Source organism: Salvia splendens, chromosome 17, assembly GCF_004379255.2.
Source record: "Salvia splendens isolate huo1 chromosome 17, SspV2, whole genome shotgun sequence".
Taxonomy (NCBI): Eukaryota; Viridiplantae; Streptophyta; class Magnoliopsida; order Lamiales; family Lamiaceae; genus Salvia; species Salvia splendens.
The window spans coordinates 4,262,698-4,281,690 of record NC_056048.1 but is presented as its reverse complement, the minus strand read 5'-3'; the positions used below and the strand labels follow the sequence as shown (position 1 = coordinate 4,281,690).

The 18,993-nt window shown below is 37.9% G+C and overlaps 2 protein-coding genes and 2 non-coding genes across 4 annotated transcripts; 2 read left to right on the top strand and 2 right to left on the bottom strand.

Annotated features, from left to right (window-relative positions):
- Positions 1 to 4,110: 4,110 nt before the first annotated feature.
- On the bottom strand, positions 4,111 to 4,700 carry LOC121773792 (cysteine proteinase inhibitor 5-like). The gene has a single exon (XM_042170709.1). It carries the CDS (start codon positions 4,612 to 4,614, stop codon positions 4,249 to 4,251), a length of 366 nt encoding a protein of 121 aa, XP_042026643.1. The 5' UTR covers positions 4,615 to 4,700; the 3' UTR covers positions 4,111 to 4,248.
- A 6,701-nt stretch (positions 4,701 to 11,401) lies between these two features.
- Positions 11,402 to 11,865, bottom strand: LOC121774612 (cysteine proteinase inhibitor 5-like). The gene has a single exon (XM_042171474.1). It carries the CDS (start codon positions 11,859 to 11,861, stop codon positions 11,502 to 11,504), a length of 360 nt encoding a protein of 119 aa, XP_042027408.1. The 5' UTR covers positions 11,862 to 11,865; the 3' UTR covers positions 11,402 to 11,501.
- Positions 11,866 to 13,202: 1,337 nt separating this feature from the next.
- On the top strand, positions 13,203 to 13,274 carry LOC121775635. Its single transcript, XR_006045181.1, has one exon. It is a non-coding gene; the product is annotated as a small nucleolar RNA R66 (small nucleolar RNA).
- An 811-nt stretch (positions 13,275 to 14,085) lies between these two features.
- Positions 14,086 to 14,164, top strand: LOC121775642. Its single transcript, XR_006045187.1, has one exon. It is a non-coding gene; the product is annotated as a small nucleolar RNA snoR118 (small nucleolar RNA).
- Positions 14,165 to 18,993: the final 4,829 nt, after the last annotated feature.

The window sequence follows — 18,993 nt, the reverse complement described above, 5'->3', positions numbered from 1 at the left end:
CAGAACCATCAATAGGCTCAGCTTGTAGATAATAGAGTACATTACTTCTGATAGCTCTCATAATCGTCTGGCCATCCTTTGTAACAAGCATTTCTCCACCATAAAGGGTCAATCTATAACCTATCTTCTCAAGAAGTCCCAATGAGATCAAATTTCTCTTGATGGATGGGATGTACCTTACATCAGTAAGCTTTCGCAGTGATCCATCTTCCATCCTCAAGCATATGTTCCCAACACCCCTTACATCACACACATGATCATCTCCTAGCAACACCGAGCCTTCAGATTCCTTTAAATCTTGGAACCAGTCAAGGTTGGAGGACATATGGAAACTGCAACCTGAATCCATGATCCACAGCCTTGATAATGGACTATCCTCCACCACATTGAGAGCTCTTGCCTCTTCAATTTCCTCAGTGATAGCTGCTGTACCATCTGCTTTGTGATTTTCAGCTTGTCTTTTCTTCCAAGCAAAGCAATTTTGCTTGATGTGTCCTGGTTTCTTACACCAAAAACAACTTCTTGACTCCTTCTGATCACCTTCCTTCGCACCCCGTGGTCTCCATTTATCAGATGAGGGTTTCTTGAATTTGAATTGTTTCTTTGATGCAGTCTTCACATTAAGGCTTTCAGCAGCTTGATCGATTTGCTTGCTGACAGATTTCTGCATTCCCTTCAGCTTTAATGCAGAATATACCTCCTCTAAAGTCACCTTCGAATCCCTTCCAAGAAGTATTGAGTCTTTGAATTGCTCAAAACTCTGAGGCAGAGCATTCAATAACATCAAAGCTTTATCCTCATCTTTCATGGCATCATCCACACTCTCAAGATCATCTATGCACTTGCGAAAATCTTCTAATTGATCTGCTAAGTTCTTGGAGTCAGAAAACTTGAAATTGAATAACCTTTGTTTGAGATGCAATCTATTTGAGATCGACTTCTCCATATAGATTTTCTCTAACTTCTCCCAAACTCCTGCGGCATCATCTTCCTTTTGAACCTCCCTCAAGACTCTATCGCTGAGGCACAAGACAATCGAGCTATACGCCTTGTATTCCAGTTCTTGAGATTTCGCCGCATCCATTCCTTGAATCTCCTCCTCATCCGCCTTGGATTTGACATAATCCCAGACTCCTTGCTGCATAAGAACAGCTTTCATTTTCAATCTCCACAGGCCGAAATCATTTTCGCCGGTGAACCGCTCAACGTCGAACTTCGTGGTAGACATTGTTGAATGCGTCGTCCTTCTTCGTTTTCCCACAGACGGCGCCAATTTGTAATGTTAGCAAATACGCGACTCAATCTTGCTATCACAACAAGATCGATTCCGGAACAAGAAGAACAAACACTCGATATGAAAATGAATAAAGCTAAGAACAACTCTCGGAGAATTAATGGAAATCTTGTATTCAATTTCTTGTGGAAGATTACAAACTGATGGATGAAAAATCTTTCTCTCACTCGCTTGCACAGCTCGGTTATTCACTCTATATAACACTAATCTAACAACCAAAACAAATCCAACGGCTGTCATTTAAGCTAACTAACTAATCGCATCCGACGGCTCACGTTTGTCTATGCATCAGTTAATAACAACGGCCAACACCGAACTCGACTAAGTTCGGCCAACACCGAACTCGACTAAGTTCGGCTAATACCGAACTCGACTAAGTTCGGCCAAAACCGAGCACCAGCAAGCTCGGCTAATCACCGAGCACGATTAAGCTCGGCTAATCACCGAGCACGATTAAGCTCGGCTAACACCGAGCTGCAATCAATCACCTAACAGTATATCAGTCCCTGCCGCGCACGATTAAGCTCGGCTAACACCGAGCTTGACTGATTGTGCAGTTTTGCCCCAATCCTCATAACATGAATATTATTAGTAGTAATGAAATTATTTTCATAAATAATTTATTTAAAATTGAGAAATCGTAAGTAACGACTGAATGCATGGAGAAGGGAGAGTTTACGCAGTTAGTTTGTTGCGTAGGGTTTAAACAAGAGATTAATCAAATGTGGAAGCTGCTAGGCGTTTCCGGAGTCCAGACATTACTTAAACAAGTCTTAAAACTTAATTTAACTAGTAAATAACAATGAGGGAATACATAAAACACAAAAAAAATTGTAATTTTTTTTTCATATTAGTTATTGAAATTGGTCCACTCTTTTTATTTTTTTTATTACTGTGCATTTATTAAATTATCAAGGTTATATTAAAATTTTGACGGGTTAGTTTCATAAATATTAAATTAGTGTTTATATCAAATGGCTTTGCAGACTTGCAGCTCCAACAAATTTTATCCTTCTCAAGTCTCAACCCAGGGGTTAAGTTGTAATTGTTTACCTCTTTCCTCTGTTATTTTAAGTGAATCAGTGATGAGTGCAAACATTGTAAATTAATACTCTCATCCTCCTAAGGAAGATGACCTCTTCCTTAGTCAGCCGAGATTCTTTGCAATTTTATTTTGTGTTTGGTACAGAGTATGGAAGATGACATCTTCCTTAGGCAGCCGAGATTCTTTGCAATTTTATTTTGTGTGTTTGGTACATAGTATAAAGTTAAAGAGAATCAGTAAAATAGAGATAAAAATGTTTTCAGTTTTAGTAATTAATTATTTTAATTGGGATACAACAAAGAAAGAAGTGCATCATCTTCAATGAAATGGAGAAAAAACTATCCTTTCGTGACTATCTAGATATTTGACATTTTCTGTGAAGCAAAGAAACCATGTTAAGATAAATCCTTGGACATTGGGTTTTCGATAATACTATGGGCTTGTGTAAGAAATTGGAGATAAAAGGAATAAAAACATATTCAAAACAGTATTCTTAAAAATAGTCTCATCTCGTCCACAAAATAATCTTAACATCATTGGGAAAATGATTTTTTGATTCGCAAACTTTGGAGATAAAAAGGAACAAAAACATATTCAAAACAGTAGTTTTAAAATTAGTCTCATCTCGTCCACAAAATGATCTTAAAATCTTTGGAGAAAGTATTCTTTTGATTCGCAAAACTTTGTCAATTGATCATTTTTAGTTCGTTACGTTTTAAAATACTACTCCCTTCGTCCCTAAACAATATACATTTTGGATTTAGCATGAATTTTAATGTAAAATTGGTAAGGTAAGAGAGATGTAGAAAGAAAAAGTAATAAAAGTGTTGTTAGTAGAGAATGGGTCTCACCCGAGAGAAAATAGTTTCTAAAATTAAAATGTGCATATTTTTGTGGGACGAACTAAAAAAAGAAATATTGCACATTCTTGTGGGACGGGGAGTAGCATTTAAGGTTCATAAACTTCAATTTAATAATATACTCCATGAGCTACTTTTACACTGTTCCAATTTTATTTTGGGCAAAAATACCCTCACGGCTCAAGGCTATGAAGGACAACTCAGACTATTTACTCTTCAAGTTCACATTTTTGAAAACTTACTTCTTATTAGAGCAAGAAGAAAGAACGATAGATAAAATAAATATTTTAATAAAAAAAAGAGTAAATACACTGAATTATCCTTCATGACTTCGGTGAAAAAAAATTACATTCTAAAATAGTTCATATAATATTAAATGAAATTTATAGACATCAAATAGTACTCCAAATTTACAGTCTAAAATAGTTCATATAATAGTACTCCAAATTTACAGTCTAAAATAGTTCATATAATATTAAATGAAATTTATAGACATCAAATAGTACTCCTTTTTTGAAACAATACGAAAAAAAATACTCCATACATTACCTTATCTTTACCCAAAGAAAAAAGTCTCATTAAATAGTCTCGATGAAAATTGAAAAGTGAAAACTAATGTAGTACAATAAAAGGTGGATTATTCATCACGTCTAATTGTCTATCAAATAGGTACTCCCTACTCATAGCATATGGCAATATCATTGACAAAATCTGCAAGCATATACAAAAATCTCGAAATTTTATTCAACTTTAATACTAACTGATAATTATCCCTATTTTCCATTTCGATTCATTCCTCAATAATTATTGCACTTTATTTTTAACATAAATCATAAGTAAGACCCATATTCTACTAACTTACTCACTCACTCATATTTTATTATAAAATCAATATAAAAAATGGTCTCGCATTTTACTAACTTTTTCAATCAATTTTTCTTTATATTTCTTAAAATCCATACCCGATCAAAGAGGAACAATTAATCAGGGACAGAGGGAGTACAAAATCTAGCCAGTTTGGTAAAACAAATTTTTCGTATAATCAGCGATTAGGCTTTAATTGGCTCGAAGGAAGTGAGCTCTAGGGATTTCGGCGCAGCCCTGGAGTAAACCACGGCGGAGTAGGTTTTGGGGGCGGCGGCGCTTCCGTCCTTGGCCGAGATCTGGAGCTTGTAATTGATACCAGCCACCACCTGCGTCTCTCCCTTGACCACAGTCACGAAAACCAAGGAGGCGTGCGCCTGCTTATTGTGCTCCGACACCGCGAATTTCGCGATTTCGACGATCTCCGGTGCATTGGAATTGCCGATCGGGCGCCAGCCGCCGACGATTGGGCCACGTGCGGCGGAGATGGTAAGCGCAATTGCGAGAAGTGAGAGAGAGGCGAGGAGGATGTGGAGAGATTTGGGGGCCATGATTTTCTTTGCTTTGATTGTGCGTTGGAGAATTGTGCGTGGGACACTTGTATTTATAGTTGGACATTTTTCCCTTCAATTCATTGTATAGTTTAGAGATATAGATGAGCGTTGCCTTTCTTGGTGACGGTTGAACGGTAAGTTTTAATTAAATGCTCCTTTCTATTTTATAGTAGAAAATTTTGAAATATGTACTAAATTCTAATGCATAATTAAAAAAAAGTAAGAGAAGGATTTAAAAAAGATTATTTATATAAAAAACATGACAATACAAAAAGAAAAAGAAAAGCTACTCCACGTGACACTTTGTTTACATGCCGATATATGATTACAAAGAATGCAAACAAAGGTATAAAATAAAAAGAGTAAAAGTAACGTGATGAGAAACTACGTTTCGTAGTTTGGAATGCAAAAAAAAAGTGTGGAAAATAGTTTATTAAAATCAAATTTTGTACTTACTCCGTTTAACGGTAAGTAAGATAGTACTTACTTTTTTAAGTATGATTTTTTAAATGATATGGACTATACTTAAATAATTAAAATAAAAAAATAAAGTAAGAGAGATAATAAAATATTTTATTTTATTTTTATTTTAACTATTACCTAAAATTCGTATTAAAATAAGTGTCTCACCATCTCCAACCATACACCAAAACTTATTTTTGTTGTAGACAGTTTTTCTAATTATACACCAAACTCAAATCTATTTTTGAATTTTTCAATGGAATAATACCAAATATGGTGTTTACTGCTAAATTTTTGTGAAACAAATACTCAAAAAATGGTGCAAAACTTAAATATGGTGTAAATGGTTGGAAACTACCTTTTAATGTGACATATACTCAAAAATGAATTTGAGTTTAGCGTAAATAGTTGGAGATGGCGGGAGGAAGTATATTATACTCCTGAAACATATATTACTAAACTTATTACTCTAATTTATTCTACACTTTTTGTTATATGCACATTCATCATATTATACATACTTTAATTTGAATTCTAGGCATATTATCATAAATGAACACGCCTTGCATATTCTATACTTTTTGTTATATGCACATTCATCATATTATTTTAATTTTAATTTTAAGCATATTATCATAAAATGAATATGTCTTGCATTAGATTTATAAGGGTATACACTATAAGGCGGACACGCCCAATAGCCCCGCCCCAGTTTTTGTCCATAACCCCGGTTTTGTTGTCCACAGCCCCAAAATTCTATTTCCGCCACTATAGTGGACACCTCCAATAGCCCACAAATTTTGTAATTAAAATAATCGCAGTGTAAATAAATAGAAAACGAGGTAATTAGGGCCGAACATTCGTTGTATTGCAAACCGGTAAAATTATACAACGAATAATTAAAATAAAATACAACTAAAAACTCCGCCACCGTCTACTCGGTGTCGAATTCGGCTTCCTCGTCGTCTTCTTCTTCTTCTCTTCCTCCTCCTCTCTCTGCTGCCGGCCGCGGTTTCCCCAGGAGCATTATCAACCAACCCCAGTCGACTCTCAATCCGAGTGATGAGCCACTTGTAGACGTTCCTGACGTACGAGTCAGTTTCCCCTGAGAGTCGGGTGATTCGCCGTCGCCTCGGTGCATTTTTAGAGAGTGGTTGTGTAGATAGTGAGTGGATGAATTTTGTGAAAATGGTGAAAAATAGGTGGTGGGGAGTGGTATTTGTAGAGGTAAATAAAAAAAATTTGAAATTGAATCCGCTGCGCCGGTTGTCCGCCCCCTATGGGCGCCGCGCCTATAGGCGCGGCTAATTCTCCCCAGCCGCGGGCTCGCCCCAACCCCGCCTATCCCGCGTCCGCCACCCCTACCGCCCCCAAATGTTGTCCGCCCGCCCTCCGGACAACTTCCCCACTATAGCCGCCCGCCCTCCGCCCCAACCCGCGGCTATAGCCGCGGGCTCCCCATAGTGGACACTCTAAGGAGGCTTCCATACTATATATATATGGGCATGTTTGATTTTAAAAATTATATCTAATGATTGAATATATATTATGTTTGGTTCATTGGATTAAATGTCAGAATTTAATCTTAGATAAATAATCATATAATAATGAATTACAGTCATCCAATTCAGTTCTTTAATTAAAATAATTTAACAACTTAATCCTAGATGAGTAATTATATAACAATAAATTGTTAATTATATGACAATAAATTATAACAACCAGACGGGATTATTATTACTAGTGAAACTGTGTAAACAACAACTCTATTTGTATTGCCAGAATAATCATGGTGAGCTTCAACTAATCAAACAAGTTTTATAAACTCATTAAGTCGGAGAGTTTTAGACAAGGCTGTTGGCAATTGAAACATAAAATGAACATAAAAAATATCTCACATCTGTGTACACAAAGAGCTAATTCACTATATAAGTCTCATGGGCCTCTCCTCCTATCACCAATTGGTTTTAGGATAGAACCCACGGATTTCTATCAAAGGCATTAAGAGATGAATACCAAATGTGGAAGACCCTAGGTGTTACAAAACATTACTTAAACCAGCCTTAAAACTAGTAATAGTACTCCCTCCGTCCCGGGCTACTCGCACATTTGCTTTTCGGCACGGAGATTAAGGAATGAGTGTATAGCAAAGTCAAATATTACGGCTGTTGGTGATAATTTTTACTAAAAATGGAAAGAGTGTAAATAACTTGGGACGCCCAGAAAGAAAATAAGTGCAAATAACACGGGACGGAGGGAGTATAATTTAAATAACAATGGTCCCGTGACTAAAGGAATACATAAAACATAAAAAAAATTGCAAACATTTTCGTAATAGTAACTAAAATTGGTTCACACTTTTTGTTTATTTTTATTAATGTACATTTATTAATTATCAAGGATTGATTAAAATTGTGACATAAAAGTTTCCTACATTAATAGCTAAAACAAGAGATATATTAGTAACATCTTATGTGTATATGTACAAATCATCAAATACACTGAAAAGAAGTATAAATACATGCATAACATGTATGGAACTAATCATGAATTTGTCCCGTATTATTCATCATATGTAATTGTTACATATAGTTTTTGATGTACAAAAACCAAAGATATTAGAATAAATAAAATAAACTTGACTTTTGTAATAGAAATATCTAGATATTGTAAAAAAAACTAGATTTTTATAGAGAAAAATAAATATCTACAGAATATAAAAGAATACAATAGAAAATTTATGAATATGGTAAGAATACCTATATATATGGGTTTGTTGTAATATTTTATACAAAGTAATTTTTTTATCAATCTAACTTTTACGTTAGTATTAACAAGCGAACCAAAAAAAATATTCTCAACTATATCGTTAAAAATGTACAATAGTTTCTTTAAACAACTTCTAATAGTTCTATGCTCGATTATCCATATCACAATTCAAATCATAAATTCATTTGCTATTAGATCCTTACCCTGATTCTTGATAAAAATGGTTGTCTATTGCTTTGGGCCTTCTGTAAATTCCTTCAAAGAAAATTTGTTAGTACTAATTTTCGTTTAACATTCATTTATATTGCTATAAACTATTGACGAGTGCATTCAATTATAACGCTAGATAATAGTATAACGTTAGATACACTTACCGGGAGCTGAAATGCCCTACATTAACAGGAAAGAATCATTAGCTTTTAGAAGCTTTAGCCAAAGCTTTGATTTTCTAAATAATTTGTAAAATTGTTGGCGTGGTCAAACATTTTATATATATTAAAATTGAAAATAAATGTAAGAAACAATTTCAATGGATTGTAAGACTAAGTTATAATTTCTATGCCACCAAGTAAAAAAAATGCATAATTTCAATGTTTCAATTTCAAACACAAAATGTATAGCAAAACATAGTATTAATATCTTCATTTCAACTATCAAGTAAAAGACTTCAAAATCCAATTCACTATAAAAATATAAATACATTCTCACAAGTTCGCAACATGGCTAGGAGCGGGTAGCTGGACATGAGGGCGGAAGTGGGCAATGAACTGAGTTCACAGCTGCAAAGGCAATGACGTTGACGCTGAAAAGTTTTTGAGTTCACAACATGCAAAGATTTGTGTCGTTTCGACCTGGGTACTTGGGCTTTTATTAAGGACCCTAATTGTAGTTAAGAGTTTCGGTCCAAAATATCCACCTCAAATGTTAAACATGTTAGGCTTTATTTAGACTTGGTTTGACACTTAGCTAATGGCTAATGGGTTGTTAGAAATGGTTACGCCTTGTGGACTTATAGCTTGATCCAAATCCAACAAATTTTCTTCTTCCCGCCAAAGGCCAGCGGAGGGGGCGATCAGAGCAAAGTTCCAAGAGTTAAGTGGTAATTGATCATTGAAGGTCCTAAATCCGCCACTAATTCCAACCCCTTTTTTGTTTAAGTAAATCATTGAGTTCGTAAATATGTAAGTTGTGTAATGTTTTTTTAAAATTTTCCTAAAAAAGAGGTTACATTTATTCAAAAATAATTCTCTAATATTAATATATAAAAAAATATTTTCTCTACTTAATTCACGAACATTTCTTAAAATTGCCAATTTAAAATAATTCTTTAAAATTGTCGACGAAGAGATTATATCATTAAGGCCATCCACAGTGGGGCGCTCTAAGGCGCGCCCTAAAGCCCGCTCTATGTACCGTCACGTCAGCATTTTATCCTCCTGCCCTTCCACCTGTAGTGGGGCACCCTAAACATTTTCTTCTATTTGAATATTTAAATAACTACAAAAATTGGGAAAAACCTTCATTTCATTTATAAAATTAATACATTACAATACGGATTACAAAAAAATACGCAAACTTAGCGACGGCAGTTACGGGCTCACACTTCTTCAAATATGTTGTTCTTGAGCTGCACATGGTCGTGTTGGTTGCGCATTGAGGCCTGTCTAGATAGAACCTCATTGAAGCCCGTCGGTAATCCTCGAGCGGGGGGCGCGGTCGCCGTGCTAGAGGAGTTGGATGCAATTTCGTCATCGGTCCAATCGGTGATGCTCCCACCTTCATGTTCGACTATCATGTTGTGCAAGATTAGGCACGCATACATGACATCGGCGAGAATTTCTTTGAACCAGAGACGCCCCGGCCCTTTCACTATTGCCCACCGTGATTGGAGCACACCAAATGCCCGCTCCACATCTTGGCGCGCCGCCTCCTGCTTTTGCGCAAATAAAACTCTCTTATCACCAATTGGGCAGCTGATCGTCTTCAGAAAAACAGACCACCGTGGGTATATGCCATCGGCCAAGTAGTACCCCATGTGGTATTGGCGCCTGTTGGCAGTGAACTCGAAGGCCGGGCCGTTGCCTTTGCATTGCTCGGTGAAGAGGGTGGATGAGTTGAGGACGTTGATGTTGTTGTTCGACCCGACTACACCAAAGTAAGCATGCCTGATCCAGAGCCGATAGTCAGCGACGGCTTCGAGGATCATCGTCGGGTGGCTGCCCTTGTATCCACTAATAAATTGGCCTCTCCATGCCGCCGGACAATTCTTCCACTCCCAGTACATACAGTCGATGCTCCCTAGCATCCCAGGAAAACCGTGCGTCGTCTCGTGCATTCTTATTAGGCTGTGGCAATCTACAGCGTCGGCTTTCGCAAATATGTGTCGTTGTAGGCCTCGACAACTCCCCTACAAAATCTCTTCAGGCACTCGCGGCCTGTTGTATCCCCGGCGTGGAGGTACTCGTCGAACATGTCAACGCTGGTGCCGTAGGCCAATTGGCGGAGTGCAACTGTGCACTTTTGCAACGGCGTAAGTTCGGGTTTGTCGATGCCATCTTCCCGATACCGGAAGTATTCATCACGTGACTCCAACGTCTGGACAATGCTGAGATAAAGGTAACGAGGCATTCTAAACCGACGGCGGAAAACAGTCGGGCCCCACCGTGGTTGCTCGGCAAAATAGTCTGCAAATAGACGTTCGTGAGCTGCGGCGTGTTCGCGTCGGACAAACGTCCGACGTCGAATATGCCTGGGGATCTGCTCCGCCGCCGCCGCTGCCGCCTCCGCCTCCTCGCGTTGCATTATGGCTAAGCATTCCGCCATTGCGTCGTGCACGGCTGCATTTAAGGCTCAAGTAAAGGTCGGACTACCGTCCTCCGAGGAACTCGGGTCGTCGTCGTGGTTCATTTTGGCTTGTGAGATTTGGAGAGACGTGAGAGATGAGAGAACTGATGCCAGAAATGTTCGTATGAAAAATGGAATGACAATCGGGGTTTAAATAGATAAATTTCGAATTTAAAAAATTAAAAAAACAAACGAAAACGCGTTGCATCATCCGCGCCATCGTCGGCGTCGCCTACAGTGGGCGGACGATGACGCGGACGATGCCCTATCGTCCGCGCTTCGTCCGCGGACTAAGCGTCGGGCGCGGACGACGCATCGTCCATCGTCCGGGGAGCCACAGTGGCGAACGATAGCGCGCCCGACTATCGTCCGCCCCACTGTGAATGGCCTAAATTATTATATTTGAAAAAAGGATCAAAACATAAAACCTTTATTAAGTACTTGGTAATAAAAATAGTCTTAAAATCTCTATTCACACCTGTTTTTCAATTATTGCTTTAGTTTATTCCATTCAAAATGTTCATTTTATATATTTGCAAATAAATATTTCAATTTATTTTATATTAAAATATTTAACTTTTTTTTCCCTAATTATTGGACCCTAAACAATTCCTTCTAAAATCTTGTGCTACTAAAGAGTTGTGCTTAGTATTTTATTAAAGTTACCAATATCACAACAAAATTTATGCACCCACAAAAATCTCGAAATTTTATTTTCCTTTAATAATTCATACACAATCTAACCAGAAAACAAAATTTTCTTAAATTCGGCGATCCGCCTTAACCCTATATATATGCAAAATCGTCGATTAGCCTTTAATTTGCTCGAATGAAGTGAGCTCTAATGAAATCGGCGCAACCTTGGCATAAACAGAGGCGGAGTAAGTTTTGGGGGCGGCGGCGCTGCCGTCACTGACCGAGATCTGGAGGCTGTAATTGATACCAGCCACCGCCTGCGACTCTCCATTCACCACAGACACGAAAGCCAAGGACGCCTGCGCCTGTTTGTTGTGCTGCGCCACCGCGAATTTCCCGATCTCGACAATCTCCGGCGCGTTCGGATCGGCGATCGGGCTCCAGCCGCCGACTAGCGGGTGGGCGGAGATGGGAAGCGCAATTGCTAGAAGTGAGAGAGAGACGAAGAGGATGTGAAGAGATTTTGGCGCCATGATTTTCTACGCTTGGATTATGGATTGTGTTGGTGAATTGTTTGTGGGATGGTTATTTATAATCGGGGATTAATTATTAGTAATTGTGCCTTTAACATTATTTTCTAATGCTCACTAAATATATCGAGCGTTTTCGCGATGAATTAAGTAAATTTATCAAATCATTAAGGCCGGAATTAATTTGCTATTTATTTCTTTAGCCATTGTGGTAAAAGAAAATTAAATTAAATTAAATAAACAATTATGTACAAGTATTCGCACATTGCTCTTGGAGTATCATCATATGGCCATCCGAATATAGATTATTAATAGTATGAGATTTTAATAATAACTTACAGATATGTTGAATAAATATAGAGATTCTATATAAAAAAATGGCTCCTCTCATGACAACACAACCGCATTTTAAATCTCAAATCAAATTCACAACTCACCTTTTCGTTTGCTACGTTAATAATTTACTTAAAACTTTAAAACAAACCTTCTCTGGCCTATTTCAAATGATTCATATCTACTTTTGATTGTTGTTTAGCACAAATTTTATCTTTCTATTATTTTTTTTCTTTACTATTTTCTATTTCCTATTTTATTGGGTATCTTTATTTAACCATTAAACCGTACTTCCTAAAATCTTATGCCCAAAACAAGGTCCTCGACTGGGGAAGGAGTACTACAATATTTGGGTCATTTTCAACAATACTCCCTTGGTTCCACAAAGTTTGTCCGATTTACCATTTTCGTCTGTCCAGAAATTTTGTCGCAATTGGATCTTTCCAAAAATAGACATTAAATACACTTATAATCTCCTCAATATGAGACCCTTATTTTACTACACACCTCCATTTAACAAAAGTCAAATAATTTTTTAAAACTCGCACCGAATCAAACTAGAACCAACTTTGTGAGACGGAGGAATATTATCTATAATAATAATATGGCAGACTCATTATTAGATTGCGGATTGTTTATAGTGGAACACTTCATAGAGTATTAGTTCAATCAATATACTGGACATAGTTAATAGCCATTAGCCCAACTAGTTCAACATTCACAAGCCCAGTTTCCAAACCCTAATCCAAAAAACCCCATTATTTAAGCCACACTAAAACTGAAAAACCCCATTCTTTAGCTGAGAAATGCTTTCGGAGTTGGAAATTAAGAGAGTTTCTGTATTTTATTAGAATCCCATTTCTCCCTGTATACATCACCTTTTTTTGTCAATTTGATTTACATTCAACACAATTTATGATTTATTGTTAGAAATTCTTCAAAGATATTTCCTAGGTAATGAAATTTCCGATGTGGTCCTTTTTTTCTATTGAATCTGATTTTTTTGCTATATCCAATGATGGCATGTATCTTTGAGACCTGACTGTCAATTTGATGACAACTATAAGCATTTTCGCTGAGGATTTCACTAAAAATTCAAATTATTCACTTGCGTTTATAATCATTTGTTTTCATTTTCAAACTATTTATTTTGATTCCTAAGAGTGTCCACAATGGTGGCCTTCAAAGGCCACCATTTGTGGCTCCCATGTGGCCTTTGTAATGACAAATGTAAAAAAGTCAATGCAAATTCAAAGGGCCACCAAATGTGGCCCTCTAAAATGTTAATTTTTTTTTTTGCTTTTTTTAATGTTATTTTTAATTTAATTTAATGTTATTAAATTTTAGTAGATTAATAATTTGGATAATAAAAATAATTTAATAAAGAGAGAAGTAGAGACAAATTTTTGTCGTACTATTAATAGGGGAAAATTCTACAACGAAAATATTTTAAAAACACAACATAATAATAAAAAGAAAAAAACGCCACTGCTTCCTACTCGGTGGCGTCATCGGAATCCGGCACATCTTCTTCACCTCCACCGCCGTCGACACCGGCCCCACTGCCGCTTGCTTCGCCCGTCGCCGACCCATCGGAGAAGCCCAACTTCGACCTCAACCTAAGTGAGAGTGTATATTTATAAAAAAATGGAAATGAGAGCGTATATTTATAAAAAAATTTCGAAATAAAAAAAAAAATTATATTCCGCGGCCCAGCCGCGATTCGCGGCGCTTGCAATGGGAGGGCCGCGGCTCACACGGCTCAGCCGCGTGAAGGCCGCGGCCGTGGCTCAGCCACGCTTCTCGCCTCTCCGCCCCGGCTCTCGGCCTTTGCAATGGGGGGCCGCGCGCCGAGCCGCGGCGCGGCTCCCCCATTGTGGACACCCTAAGGTTGAGATATGATTGCACTGGGCTCTGAGCAGTTAAACTGCGGTATTGATGGATAATGCAGCCTAGAAAGCTATATCTGATCTCTTTTTAATTACATCCAATTCTTATGTTATTTATCCACTTTATTAATAGTATTAACTTCTATTTTAAAAAGGTTAGAAGTTAATAGTTAAATGACAGTATCAATCAAATAATATATGCATACAAAAATATATGCAGCACCGAAATCGAATTGTATCAATAAATCTAAAACATTATTGATTTGTAAAACACATGTTTTTCAATTTGTTTTTTCAAGATCTCAACAATTCTAAAACAAATAAAATAAGTCTTACTTTGACATTGTTATACACATGATATATTAGTGTTAATTGCATTGTACTACCTCCATCTTACGAAGCAGGATGATTCTTGAGAGTACAATCCTCACTCTGTATCAAGATATTAGACTCGTATGCCATTTTGGGATGTCCTAACATACTTTGGCCAATTCTATTTATAGTAAAAATCTACTTTATTACCAACTCCACTTACACCACTAAACAACACATGCTAAATTCTTTTGCCAAAAGAAATGAATCTAATATCTTGACGAATGGAGTACTATATTGACCTATAGAGTACATAATAATGTTAATAAATTAATACTCCTAGTTATCCCGAATCACTTGTTCCATAATTTCAAATATGCCCTACATTACACTAACCTTATTCCACTTAATGATCAATGCAGGAGTTTGGGCCCGACCATCAATTTCGAAGCCAACGGCAACCATCATCAAATGGGGTACTATTTGGCTGATGGGATATACCTGAGATGCCCAACAGAGCCAAATAGAGCTTACTTTACACAACAGCAAGAGGCTGCGCGAAAGGACCTGGAGCGATGAAGTGTACGACTCACCGACTGGGTGAACAAAGACAGTGACAGAACCATAAATATAATAGTACTATATTTTTTTAAAAACAATAGCATTAGAATATTTAATTTTACTTATAACCTTTTTACAAAAGTTAAAGAGAACAACATTTTCTTAAGTGAAACCATACACCAAAATTCTAAGACACTTTGATAACAAATTTTTTTATATAAATATTCATCATAAAATTATAAAGATTATAACATTTTTAAAATATTGCCATTTTCTCGTATGAAACTATATCCTCTAAACTCTTACTCTAATTAGCAATTAATATAAAAAAAAATAAAGTAAACAAATCAAAAATAAAGAGAACACCATCTAATACGGAGTAATACAAATAATAGAAACATAAATTGATGATATGAGGAACTAAATTCATGCACCACACAAAATTGATACATGAATTATAATTTATAAATTGATAGTATATATAATTTTGTAGGCGGAGAAAAGAAATAATTATATGAGTTAGAATTATAGAACTAATGACTATCGATTTGATCAATCATAGTACTATTACTTCTTGGGGATTAATGATAATTCCCAATAAATGAGTCATTACCATAAAGCAGCGAGAGACCGTGAGAAATATTCGGTGATGAATTAAAGAGGAGTGTTTTTAAATTGTTTAGTAAAAACTAATGGGCCAATGAATTTTATTTTACATTCCAACCCAACATCAAAACCTAAGCCTGTAACTTCATCTTCTTCCTTAAGCACTCAACAGATTCTGCAACTGGGCGGCGCCTTTACAATTTCCGGTGGTACTAGTGATCAGGAAGCGGGGGCTTGGCCTATGCTGGTTCCATCACTGAACAAAGATGCTGCTGGATCAAGCCACGGTGTGGCTAGTAAGCCCGTACAAATGGGTGCACTGCATGGCGAGTCTCGAAGGATCCAAGAATTCGTTAGTACCCACCAGAAAGAAGCCCTTCATCGACTCTAGCACGATATAATTGAAGAGATTTGGCATGTAGTACAAGTAACCATTGGTGATGCACATTTGAATTTTATTTTAATGTTTGTTTGTCGTTGTATTGTTTTCCAAACGTCTAACGAAGATTTTCGTATTAGTAGTGAAGTGTGTGAAGTCATAATTATGTTTATATTTGTTTTTTTTCTATGTTTTTTTTGTCCAACTCATTTCGTTTTTGTTATTTTATACTTCCTCCGCCCTGATTAAGTTGAGATGTAATTCTTTTTAGGATGTCCCAACTAAGTTGAGTAATTTCATTTTTTTACAAACCAAACATTCAATACCTCTTATTTTATTCTATCATTTAGAGCATCTCCAATAACCGGCGTCACCACCGCGACGCCGATTTTCGCCGACGCCGGTTTGACGCCGAACCATTGGAACCGGCGTCGGCGAAATCGGCGTCAAAATCGGCGTCGCCATGCCGATTCCCGCGCTGACACCGGTTCCGACGCCGATCCTCACGGGCGCCATTGTGCGTCCCGGATCGGCGCCAAACCGGCGTCGGATTTAATTTTTTTTTTGTTTTTCGAAAACACTATATATACGCGCGTTGTATTTTGGGATAGCCGGTTCGAACAACGACCTAAACGTCCTCAACTCGTCGCCCCTTTTCAACGAGCAGTGCCAGGGCGTCGGTCCGGCCATCAGTTTTGTCGCCAATGGCAACCAGCATGATATGGGCTACTACTTGGCGGATGGGATATACCCTAGGTGGCCCGTCTTTGTGAAGACGATCCGGTGCGCATCAGATCCGAAGAAGGCCTACTTTGCGACGCGGCAGGAGTCGGCGCGAAAGGACGTGGAGCGCGCATTTGGTGTGCTTCAAGCTCGATGGGCTGCAGTTAAGGGACCAACGCGTTTGTGGCATGTCGACTGCATTGCTGATATAATGTACGCCTGTATTATCATGCACAACATGATCGTCGAAGATGAAGGTGTACAACTGACTGATTGGGCCACCGACGATAATGAAGCAGGTCCAAGCCACGGCGTCACCACCGCCAACGTACGAGGTGGGGTACCGCACGATGAAGAAGCCCTCCTCCAAGCACATGCCGACATGCGTCAGACGGAGGCTCATATTCGACTGCAAAATGATTTAGTTGAAGAGTTGTGGGCGCGGAGCATTGCAAGGCGTTAGTTTTTATGCAAATTTATGTAATTTTTTAAATGTAATTTTTTTAATTATTGTACTTTTTTTTTAAAATTAATGTACTTTTTAAATTTTAATATTATTATTCGAATTTTCCGTATTTGTCTCGTAAATTAAATTCCGTATGTTGATACGAGTGTAAATTAAATTATATAATTGTTATTAGTGATTTGGATAGGTAGTGTGAAGGCTATGTGAGGGCTATTTGATGTCCAGTTGATGTGGCAAGCTGATGTGGCAGGAGAATTGCAGTGCTGATGATGTGGCAGTGTGAAGGCTATTTGAGGGCTATTTGACGTCCTAACCTATTGGAGATGCTCTTACTTCACTTTCTCTTTATCTCTTTCACCCCCTCTATTCCTGAAAATTTGTCACTTATTTCTATTTTAGTTCGTTACATAAAATTTGTCACATTTCACCTTTTCCACTTTTAGCTGTGGATCTCACATTCTACAAACTCATTCTCACTCACATTTTATTATAAAATTAATATTCCTTCCGTCCCAAGTTACTTAAGTCGTATTCCTTTTTGAATTGTGTCAAGTTACTTGAGTCATTTCTCTTTTTGGCTAAAAACAAAACATCTAATCACACTTATTTTATTCATTCTTTTACTTTACTTTCTCTCCTCTCTCTTATTTTATTTCTCTCTTCTACTTTTTTTACTTTATTTAACTCATTAAACACAACTTTCTTAAATCTCGTGCCGAAAAGAAATGCCCCGAGTAACATGAGATGGAGAGAGTATATAAAAATGAGATTCACATTCCACTCATTTTTCATTTCATTTTTTAAAATCCATGTTAGGTCAATACATAACAAATTATAAGGTCCAGAATGAGTACTTTATTATGTTCTACTTTTTGACACAATATCTTAATGTTCGTGCCCAAAAGTTTTAAATAATTTAATTAAGACAAGTAAAATATTTGGTAAACAGTCACAATTAAAATTATATATATAGGGATAGATGAAATGAGATAGGCTGGATGGACTATGAGATAAGCTAGACATGTGGCAGAAGGAAAATGAAGACATGATTAGAGCATCATTAACGCTACAGGCTGGGCCGCAAAAAGCGAGTTCCAGCCCGAGCTCAGCGTTGGAGGCGACAAAGTTCCGGCCCAGGTCGGTCCTGGGGTCCGGCCTGGCCGGCGTTAGACGTGCACAGGCCGCAATGAGCGAGTCCCGGCCCTGCGTTGCATGCTCTTCGGGCCGGGCCGCAAGTCCCCAAGTTTTTATTTTTTTTCTTTTCGATTTTGTGTCTATAAATACGGAACATTTGTGCACCAATCTTACGTACATTACCCATTTCAATCCTCTTGTATTCCCATATTTTCGACTTCAATGGATTAGTTTAACAGCGATGAACGAGTTCGTCAACGCCAACAATTGGTACGTGCCGTCATCACCCCCATCGCAACTGACGCCTAGTCCGGAAGTGGGTAGCAACATCGACATAACATCGCCAGTTAGCACTGATGAGTACGAGATTAGTGATATGGAGCCCGCTGAAGGGCGGGGCAAGGGCAAGGTTGCGGATGATGAGGGGCCGAAGAAGTATAGTCCGCAAGAGCCATTGTGGTTGGCCAAGAACTACGTCGACGTCGACGAGGATCCTATCATCGGCAACCAGCAGAGCGGCAAGGTGTTCTGGGAGCGGATTGCTGAGAAGTACAACGCTGAGCGTCCTAAAGGGACGTTCGAGCGTAGCTACGTGAAGCTGTGCAAGCATTGGGGTCGGGTCCAAAAGGAGATGAGCAAGTGGAACGGCAAGTGGACTAACGTCCTCCGGATGTGGCCGCACAACGAAATGGACCTCGTGGAGAAGGCCAAGGAGGAGTTCTTCCCTGACGG

What these genes read in the sequence shown, in the direction of transcription:
- LOC121774612 (XM_042171474.1), bottom strand. Translation starts at nt 11,861, where the DNA reads ATGGCGCCAAAATCTCTTCACATCCTCTTCGTCTCTCTCTCACTTCTA.
- LOC121773792 (XM_042170709.1), bottom strand. Translation starts at nt 4,614, where the DNA reads ATGGCCCCCAAATCTCTCCACATCCTCCTCGCCTCTCTCTCACTTCTC.